Below are 10,416 nucleotides of genomic sequence, written 5' to 3'. Positions count from 1 at the left end.
GACCACTGAGAGACTCAAGGCAGACGAAACATGCTCTAGTCTGAACCAAAACAAATGCTGTTATCTTAATGTGGCTCCCTGTACTTGGATGGCTGGTTATTAAGTTCCCCTGGAAATGTTATGCAGATTGATAATCTGCCCCCACCCTCCCCCCCTCCCATCTTCTTGGGATGTGGACCTTTTCTGGATCAGCTCCCAAGGTTGCCCCACTATCATCTGGGGCAGAGACTGGAGAAAGGAACTGGGAGAAAGTTCACAGGCTCACTTACTTATGCGCTCGAGTTCAGCAGCGTCCACACTTAGCTGTGATGGGAGACCCTCTCCCCCCCGCCATGTGTTTTCTTATGTTGTGAATGTCTGAATTATGTGCTTTTATCTACCGAGGTGTGTTTTTTGTATCTCTACAATGGGCCCTTCTAGGCCCAACATAGAGATGCCTTTCTTTTCTAGCCTCCTCCCGTTACTCTCCCTCATGTTATCTTTTCCCTCTGTGGAAATGACGCGCTGCTCTGCAGCTGCTGCCTCAGTCTGCCTGAACCTGCTTGTTTATATGTTGTTGTTGTCTACTCTTGGACGGGGTTTGTACTGGAAAACATTTGTTGCACCTGTTGCAGTGACAATAAAGATTCATTCATTCTTTCCTTCCTTCCTTCCTTCCTTCCTTCCTTCCCTCCTTCCTTCCTTCAACATGCACCAGTTTGAACATAAAATTAGCATGACCCAAGGAGCAACAGGAAACCAGGTTTTAACGTTATATTCTGAGAAAAGCTAACACATCACTGCTGATGTGAGGTTACAGTCGCGTAGAGAGGAGACGAAGCATCTGTGGTGTTGGCAGAGCTGGTGTCACCCCGAGGTGTTAAATAGATGACGTCTGCATGACCACAGGGTGCGCTGTGGAGCAAGGCACCATGGCTGCGAAACTGCACTTCACTGTAATCTACCGAGTCATCTTCTACCTGCAACAAAACATCAAGTAAAGGTTTAAATTCTTACAGAGTGAATATAAACTTCGTCCACAGCTGGACTTGCCTTGTTCTGAGGAGCCGAGGCGAGGCTGTACACATCAGTCGTCTCAGGTTTGGTGTAAACGACGTCCTCTCTGATCTCCTCATAGACCTGATTGGCCTGCAGGAGGAGGAATTTGTCTTATATCAGCCAGCTTCCTTCACATAGAGGAAATGAAACACACACAGGTGTGTTACACGGACTCAGACTCACCTGTGCACCTTTAGAGAACCCACTTTCCACTGCAGGCTCTGAAAAACATGCTTAGTTTACAGAGGTTTACAGGAAAGCGACTTCTTTACAGATACATAGATGAACGGAGCAAACATGAAAGTCTCTTAAATGTAGTTTTTATAGTTATTAGAAACAACTTCCCACCTTTCTTCTGGTTTAAAACTGACCGTATGTCCGTTGTTCAAGGTTTTTACGGTTTGTCCTGCTACAGGTGCTCCTGATGATTGTCTGCTGTGTTTTTTTACAGAGGAAATGAGATGTTTTCTGTTTATTTTTGACGTGTAGCAGCTGTCGGGTTTGACTGCTTCCTGATTTTTCTGTTCTCGCCTCTTATACGTGTCCTCCTGGTCGGACCCAGCATTCATATACAAATTCAGCAATAAACAAATAATAAAAAAGAATAATAATGAAGATGGTCCTTATACCCATAAAGCTCCTTTTAGAAAAGCAAATCTTTTTCTGTTTCCATCATTCTGCTGGGCAGGAAAATACCAAACTGTCGGTGTTTGGATGGAAATGAAGGATCTGACGGATAAAGTTGTGGCTTTTTATCCGTCTCGCTTCGGCTGCTATATGTTCATACTGCCTGTTACTTGTGCTGGTATAAAAGCTTGCTACCACAGCTGGTGTTGGAGGTTCATAAGGAGATAAAGAACAAACTGGATTTTTACCTTATCTTTAGACCAGGTATCCTCAGTCCTGGTCCTCGAGGGCCGGTGTCCTGCAGGTTTTAGGGGTTTCCCTGCTGCAACACCTGACTCAGACTCATGAGACTAAACTGATTTCAATCAGGTATTTTGAGCAGGGAAACTCTAAAACCTGCAGGACTTCGGCCCTTGAGGACCAGGACTGAGGATCCCTGCCTTAGAGACATCATCAGGAGACAGAATAAACTTCTATAGATGAGCTGAAATGCTTCTATAGACACCGATCCATGCTTTTATCACCTGTAGAACAGACGACTGTAATGCTCTTCTTTCTGGTCTTTAAAAAGAATATAAATCCATTACAGCTTTTCCAAAACTCAGCTGCTCGTCTACTGATGCAGACCACAAAGAGAGCTCATATTAAACTAGTTTTAAAATCTCTGCATTGGCTTCCTGTGCGCTTTCAAACTGATTTTAATGTACCTCTGTTAGTTTTTAAAGCTCCGAAAGGTTTTAGCTGTAAGTATTTATCATTACTTTACAGTCATTTAGCTGACGCTTTTTTAACCAAAGTGGTTAGGCAGTGGCGTTAAGGGTCTTGCCTTGTTTATCCCAGGGCTGGGACCAGGACATATGGAGAAGCATCTTCTAGTGTTTATGGACCTCGTCTGTGGAACAACTTTCCAGAAGATCTGAGGGCGGCTGGGAGTGTGGATATCTTTCTATAAGAGGCAGCTTAAGACTTTAATCATTTTAGTAAAGCTTGTTTTTATAATCCTGTTTTATCTTTATGTTATAGTATTTATTTATATTTTATTCTAAGTTTAGTTTATAGTTTAGTTTGGTTTAATCTGAAGTAAGTAAATGAAACTCAAGTTCTTTTTGTGTAAACTTTAAAATTAGCCAACTTCCCTTTTTTTCTTTGAGGTTCTGAACACTGTGAAGAAAAACAAGTTCCCTTTTGTTGATCACATCCTCATTTAAATGAACTCAATTACAAATGAAGTAAATGATTAAACCGTAACATAAAGCCTGGATTAAAGGTTAATGTGAGGTCAGGTTTAGGTGGACGCTGGTCTCCAGGAGCTGGAGGTGTGTCAGAGTAATGATGGAAACGTGAACATGCAACTTCACCTTCAGGTTTACTGGAGCTTCTCTTCTTACAGAAAAGCAGCAAAGCTGCAGATAAAATGAGGATCATGATGAAGAGAAGCAGACCCACTGCAAGCAGCCCATCTGCAGGGACGACAACAGGAAGACAGTTTAGCTTTGAACAGGCTGGTGTGTGTGGAGGGAAGTTTGTCTCATCCTGGTTACAAATGTGTAAAATAATAGGAGATTAACTCGGGCTATTAGCTCATTTCTAACACTTCGAGCACACATTAAATAGCTTTATGCACATATTACAAAGCTTTTGCAAACAGAATTTCACCTTGAAGCTCACAGACGGGATCATTTTCATGTTCCTGTGCAAGAACATCATCACATGCACGTTTGTGCACGGATCGGCTTGCACAAATACTGTAAATGCTGTGTTTGAGTGCAGATATGGAGATGTCTTTTTACCTTTAGCACATGTTTGTGAACTCTGTTAGAAAATCTAATTATTCATGACCTTGTGTGTTAAAAGCTTCAGTCTGTCTTCTAGAAAGAAAAGCAACGTTAAGCAGAGAGAGGACTGTCTTGTTTCAGGTTCATGTACAGATCAGCGGTCACAGGTTAACACGCCTGCTTCCATGTTTCACACTCAGCTCAACTCTTCTGGAGTTATTCGATTTATTTTAGTTTATAAGAGTCCTGCTGACCAGTGTTCAGTCCACAGAGCGGCTAAAGAAACTTTTTATTTATTTTATTTATTAGTGTTTGTGCTTCAGTCTTTAGGCCCGTTCATGCGCTACACCAGGGCTACTCAGGGCTGCAGTCCTGCAGGTTTTAATGTTTACCTGCTCCAACACACCTGATTAAATGGATCCAACAGCTCATGAAGTTCTGCACAATGACTCATTCATTAGAGTCAGGTGTGTTGGAGCAGAGGAACAATGAAAATCTGCAGGACTGCAGTCCTCGTAGGACCGAACTGAAAACCCTGCTCTAGGCTGAAGTCACCAAAACCCTCTTACCAAACTTCCTAAATTCATCTTAAGAAGTTTCAAAAGAAATTCAGAACATGTTCCGAAATATCCTGCTGTTGATTTTAAGATCAAATCTTTTATAATAAAAAACAGAAACTTTTAAAAATCTGAGAAGAAAACGTGACTAATGTGTTTTTCCTGTTGGTGATGAGACACAATGAGACTTAACTGACATGAATCTGCACACACACACGAACATTTCATGAACCTGGACGTGCAGCTGGTGTCACAGTCGGTTTGATGGTTTCAGAGGAGGATGAGGAAGATGAGGAAGATGCTGAGGTGGAGCTCAGACTCTCTGTGGTCGAAGCTGATGATGGTGAGAGAGGCTGTGGAGTCCAGGTTGGTGTAGAAGCTGGTGGAGCTGTGATGGAAGCAGAAGTGTGAGCTCATCCAGAGGTGAACATATGAAGTAAAACTGAGTTTAGAAACAGAAGAAATGATCACAGAGGAACATTTTCATCATGTTCGGTTTAAAACTCACCTTCTATGACAACAAGCTTAAACTTCTTCTCTGAGTCTGGTCCAACTCTCTCCAAACCACACGTGTACCATCCAGAATCAGACTTTTCCAGCTTTGTGATGCTCACATTCACATCATTAGATGATAGATATTTTTTTACAAATCTCATGCTGTATCTGCCGTTTTGAGCGCTGTTATCAGTAGTTTCAATGAGAAGGTTTTTTCCTTCACAGTTTTCCCTGCAGAAGAACATATTGCTTCCAGAAAAAGTAAATGAACATTTAACAGTGATGTTTCCTCCTTCCAGTCTTCTGTAGACGTCTCCAGTGTCTCCATCCTGCAGCGCTGTGGAGAAGATGAAAACCAGAAGGTACCATCATCATCCTCTATGAACCTCTATGAATTGGTTATTCTAAATTCTCCCTGTGTGTGTGTGTGTGTGTGTGTGTGAATGGTTGTTTGTCCATCTGTGTTGGCCCTGCGATGGACTGGTGACCTGTCCAGGGTGAACCTGCTTCTCACCTGATAAAATGCTGGGATAGGCTCCAGCTTACCCGCGACCTGAAATGGACTAAGCGGTTAAGATAATGATCAGACATTGTTTTATTTTTTAGTGTTTTATAGAGATGTGAACATCACATGTTGTATTTGTGATGTTTTATTGTTTTACATCGTCATGTATCATGTAAAGTCACTGTGTCTGTGTTTTTGTAAAAGCCTTACTAGGGACAGGCATTGAGAATTAACCTTGGCTAACATGCGTGTGTGTGACATGACTCATGAAACATACTTGTCCCTCTCAAATAAATAAATTTGGAAAAAGAAAAGATGAAGGAAGAAGTCATTTATTCGTTAGCATCTCAGTTCTTCTCATTATTGGGACGTTAGCTGAGCTCATAACAAACCAAACGCTGTTTGTTGTGATGTGTGTTTGGACTGAATCACGAGGCAGTCCGGAAGAGCTCCTTCATACTGGACCATGACCTGCAGTCCCAGTACAAGCCACTTCTAGATCTGGCAGCAGAGCTGGTGAGACCACCAGAGCTCTTCATGGTTCATCGTACTGGGAAGCAGGACTCCACGGCAGCGGAGAGAAAGAAAACAGAGGGTTGCTGGTTTGGACACCAGTTCAGGCTGAAGAGGGCTCCCAGCAGACCACCTCAGTGTCCTGAATGCTAGATCCCTGCAACATGATGGATGATCAGACTGAACTCTTCCATCTCCAGTCGCTGTGCAACGATCACCACGGAAACCTGGCTCTGTCATAGGCCGAGGAGGAATAAACGGATTCAAGAGCAGGATAACGAAGGCAGGTGATGAACTCTGGAGTTTCATTCATGACACTTTAGTAAAAAAAGAAAAGAACCAAAAGCAAGAAAGACAACAACTAATCATCCTCTAGAGGAATATTGAGACGCTAAAACCAGAAAATGATCCAACAAGAATCAAATAAAAACCAAGAGTTGATACACGGGAATAAGGACCACATGGGCAGCAGGTGAGGTAATCAGCCAGAGGAACCAGGTGTGATGAACAGGAAGTAAACAGCAGAAAAGAGATAAACCTGGAAAATAAAAAAAACCCCACCACATGACCTCCACTAAACAGAGATTCCCTCTCCATGATGCACATCATTCCTGCTAAATGGTTGGTTCGGTTGGACTAATCAGGTGGCTTCAAATGCTTCAGATGGTCACATGACCAAACCAAGCTACAGCACAGTGGTTTGATATGTTTGCTTCAGGAACCACGGCACATGTGTCAGAGCTTCGGGTGTCCGAGGACCTTCACTAACGACGGTCTCGTATCTAAATAACATCTGCTGCAGAAATATGGACGTTATAGACAATTCTAGTTAAATGTGCAACCAGAACCACAAACATCCTGGACTGCATCCACTCTAACGTCACCAAAGGATGCAGCTGTACCCTCCCCTTCTCTCTTATCTCAGCTAATTTGGTCATTTGTCACGCTGCCTAACTCCAGTTTATATGACCATTATAAACTCTTGAAACTCTCTTTATTTATGCAAACACGCATGTAAAACCTCAACCCTCTTAAACATGCTCAACATCCAGACATTTTAATAAGAAGATAATAGATCACTATCACTTCTATGTTGCTAAGAGACCTCTATTTAGACCTGGTCATGATGATGAAGCCACTTCCTGGCAGACAGGAAGAGCATCTGAAGGGTCAACAACGTATTAAAATAAAACACTAGACTTCTTGTCTCTAATGTTTATCCCTCAGCATTATTTATACCGTCTGACATTCAAGAAAAATATACATGTTTTAATAATTTGACTGCAGAAATAGTGAGCTGGTGTGTTGTAAATATCCAGCATGGTAAATTAAACGGTACCAGTAGAAGGTTTGGACACACCTACACATTAACTTGGAATGTGTGTGTCCAGACTTTTTACTGGGACAGATGATAAATGTTTTTACCTCAAACCAGTCAGCAGTACAGAACGTGTAAAAGGATTATTTTAGAAGGAAAGGTAAGTGAAACTAAGATAATTTGCATCATGTTCTAATAAACTGGGTTAATCCTTTCATTCTCTTACAGGTTTATATTTGAAGTTAAAAGTATTTTCATTGAGCTGCAGTTGTTTCAGTCCATTAAACAAATCTGAACCTCACAGAAACCAACCAGATGCTGCAGAAAAACAAAGCAGAGTTCACGGTACACGATAAATAACCTCTATATCTGATCTAGTCCAGAGAAAATGGAGACGAGTAACTGAGAGCAGAGAAATGAAAGAATAAACTCACTGAGGAGGAAGAAGAAGGTCAAAGTGTGTCTGACTTTCATGCTGATGGTTTGTAACTGAGCTTCTCTTTACTGGTAAACCAGGAACTTCTCACTTCCTTTAATGACAGCCCCTCCTCTAAACACATCTAGAAGATTTTCTATTTAAATTTCTGCTTTCAAGTCAGCATCATCCTGTCAACCAGTAAAACAAAGAGACACCTCATCCTTTTGTAACTAAAGTTTTATTTCAGATTCTTCTACATCATTTTTCAGACTTCTGGTCTGACTGAACTACGAGTACAGATAAAGTCTTAATGTTGTCTTTACTGGACTAAATTAGCTCTGAGTCATTGTCTTGATCTTATAAAGATGTTTGGCATCAAAAGTGAAAAAGTATTTTGTCATAACTCTATAATATCATTTAGTTTACTTAACATCACAATGGCTGGAAATTAATTTATTCATAGCAGAAGTTAGTCAGATAATGTTGTAACCAGATTAAACGTAAGAATAATTTAATTTTTTATCTCTCACATTTAACCCTATTTAAACCATCTGCTGACCTTCGTGGCCAAAAGTGTCCACGCACAAAAACTGCTTTAAATCATCGTACTTAAATATTCTGCTTTTCTTTCATAAATCATTTAAACAACTTCTGTCCTGCTCAAAAAAACCAAACATTCGATCATTTTAAGACTTTTAACCCTTTAAATTCTATGGAGCCAAATCAGGGCCATAATGTTTGTTCATTAGGAAGAAAAATTTAAAAATGAAAAAATATGAGTTGAAAATGAAAGTCACGTTTTTATTGTGAACTTCTAATAAAATCTTAAACCCCATGAAAGAGAAAAACTAAAATGTATAAAACAATTATATTAATTTAAATTTTAATTGGATTTTGTTATAATAAACTTTAATTATAAAGCTGTCATGACTTTGAACAATGTGCTCTGAAATGCCTCAGACATGCATTTTACTGTTTTAGTTATTTTTGCTGTTATTTATTTATACAGTGTTTTTTATTGATTTAGTGTTTTTATTGTTCTTAGTATTATTATTTTAGGAAGTGTCTATGTGTTGTAATCTCAGGCTTGTGTTTGTTTGTTTTGTCTGTTAAAATGTGACAATGCACTTTGAGTTCCTTGCTACTGTTTTTTTCAATGTTGTTTCCTTCTGCAAATGGCAAATAAACTAAACTTACTTACTGGATGAGACGTTTCAGCCGAGCTTTAGCTGTTCAACAGACTGACTTTGGCCCAGATCATCATCCCTCCACCGCTGTGGAAGTCTTGTGGTTTGTTCAGATGCTGCTTTGCCAGCCGAAGCCGTGCTGCCACGTTCTTCTTAGAGAGAAGAGCTTTTCTCCTGCAACCCTTCCAAACAAGCCATACTGGTTCAGTCTTTTTCTTCCTGGACTGTCATGAACTTTAACATTTAATCTGCTGACTGAGGCCTGGAGGGTCTGAGATGGAGCTCTTGGGTTGTTTTCTGGTCTGAACTTGCTGGACGTCCACTCCTGGAAGACTGGCAGCTGTCTAGTGAATAATCTTTCTTTCTGTAGAATGATGGACTCCTGACCGTTTGGAAACGAGCTCATAACCTTCCCAGACTAGTGGGTTCGTGTATGATGGTTCAGACCAGTAATGACTGACTTCAGAAGTAACTCTGCTGCAGACGTCCTCCTTCTGTCTGCACGTCAGAGCAGCCAAAGCCCCTCTGTTGTTAAATCTGCAGCAGAAAATCAATAATTTGCTTCCATTGTTTCATAAAGGGACGAATGTTTAAGCAAACTGAGGCTCTAACAGTTTGTGGGAGTGTTTTCCTTCATGCTTCCTCCTGCATTTAGTCCCAGCTGATCCTTCTGTGGCTCGTCAGGTCTGCAGGTTTATGGTCTGAGCACAAGTTGAGATGTTTTTATTTTATTTGTTTGTTTGTCTGTCAGTCGGCCATCTTCACCTCTCTCCTTCACCTGTTCCAAACCTTCAGACTCATCTTACTACTGAAAGTCTGCAACATGATGTGGGCTGTATCGCTTGTTCTGGTGGGGCTAGATGGCGCCACCCAGAGGACATTAAGCAGAAATGCTCCGTGTGATCACGCTGATGAACTCCTCATTTTCAAAGTGCAATAAGCAGTTAGAAGAAGTAAATGTGGAGCCTTGGAGAAATGTGGCAGCAGGCCACATTGCAGTTAGTCAAGTCACAAACTGCTGCCAAATAAATTGTATTTCAATAAAGTTTTGGTTATATATCTCCAGGACTTTTAATTAACACCCACCAACCTGCCAAATACAGGTTCAAATTCAATTCAGTGGGTAGAAATAAAAACTTACAGCCACTCTGGCAGGTGATGATGTTTCATTCAAGAGACCAGACTGTCGTGAGGTGAGTCTTCAGCAGCTGCTGCACAGCCATAGATAAATATATAATACAGGCTGGACCATAGATATCTACTACGAAGACTAGATGACTCACCGCGCTGCTGGCCAATGGGATTGAACGTCCACACGGCGGCCATCTTGCCTCAGTCACCTCGCTCATAACATTGTTTTAATGGTGCATGAACTTTATAAATAACCATAACTTGTTCAGTTTTATAGCAATTTTTAAAGGGTTTGGTTTGTTATAAACGCGGAGATGTAGCTATGTCAATGCATACGTATGAATAATTATAGCCAAAGATTCTAGAGCAGAGCTTTAACCATGGACTTTCATATGAAAATAAACAGGTAGGTGCAATTAATACACACACATACAAGGTCTTTATGTTAAATGAATAATTAGGCTACTAAAACTCAGAGTACAGAATGGCAACATGATATATAAACAATATAAAATAAATTTAGTTTAAACATGTAATAATTCAGTTTATTTTATTATATTAGTAATATTTATATTATAACATATTATAATACATTATTATCATTATTTAATTCAGTGTAACATCTTGGACATAAAAGTGACATTTGTTTGCTAAATAAAAAAAGGTACAAGATTTACATGTTTACATGAAGGAATGAAGCTTGTTGAACCTCCACCCTGTACAGAGAACTGGACCATATAGATATTTTTTATTTTTTATTTAACCTTTATTTAACCAGGTAAAAAATGTTTGAGAACCAGTTCTCATTTACAAACATGACCTGGCCAAGAGGCCCCAGCAGGAATAAATAAC

At 40.3% G+C, this 10,416-nt stretch overlaps 1 protein-coding gene across 1 annotated transcript; it reads right to left on the bottom strand.

The window, feature by feature from the left end:
- Positions 1 to 449: 449 nt before the first annotated feature.
- LOC121651091 (CMRF35-like molecule 5) lies at positions 450 to 7,321 on the bottom strand. Its single transcript, XM_042002972.1, has 7 exons — positions 7,263 to 7,321; positions 4,506 to 4,829; positions 4,230 to 4,385; positions 3,024 to 3,125; positions 1,222 to 1,259; positions 1,033 to 1,128; positions 450 to 959 (listed from the first exon to the last, which is right to left on the bottom strand). The coding sequence occupies exons 1-7, from the start codon at positions 7,300 to 7,302 to the stop codon at positions 777 to 779; spliced, it is 939 nt and encodes a 312-aa protein (XP_041858906.1). The 5' UTR covers positions 7,303 to 7,321; the 3' UTR covers positions 450 to 776.
- Positions 7,322 to 10,416: the final 3,095 nt, after the last annotated feature.

Source organism: Melanotaenia boesemani, chromosome 13 (assembly GCF_017639745.1).
Source record: "Melanotaenia boesemani isolate fMelBoe1 chromosome 13, fMelBoe1.pri, whole genome shotgun sequence".
In the NCBI taxonomy this organism is placed as follows: Eukaryota; Metazoa; Chordata; class Actinopteri; order Atheriniformes; family Melanotaeniidae; genus Melanotaenia; species Melanotaenia boesemani.
This window is presented reverse-complemented; position numbering and strand designations above follow the sequence as displayed.

Bases quoted from the DNA above. Each gene is read 5' to 3' on its own strand.
- LOC121651091 (XM_042002972.1), bottom strand. From the start codon at position 7,302: ATGAAAGTCAGACACACTTTGACCTTCTTCTTCCTCCTCA. The intron at 3,126-4,229 runs GTTCATGAAATG...TCGTCCCTGCAG, and splicing joins GACACCAGCTGCACGTCCAG to ATGGGCTGCTTGCAGTGGGT. The intron at 1,260-3,023 runs GTGAAGTTGCAT...CATGTTTTTCAG, and splicing joins AAGCTCCAGTAAACCTGAAG to AGCCTGCAGTGGAAAGTGGG.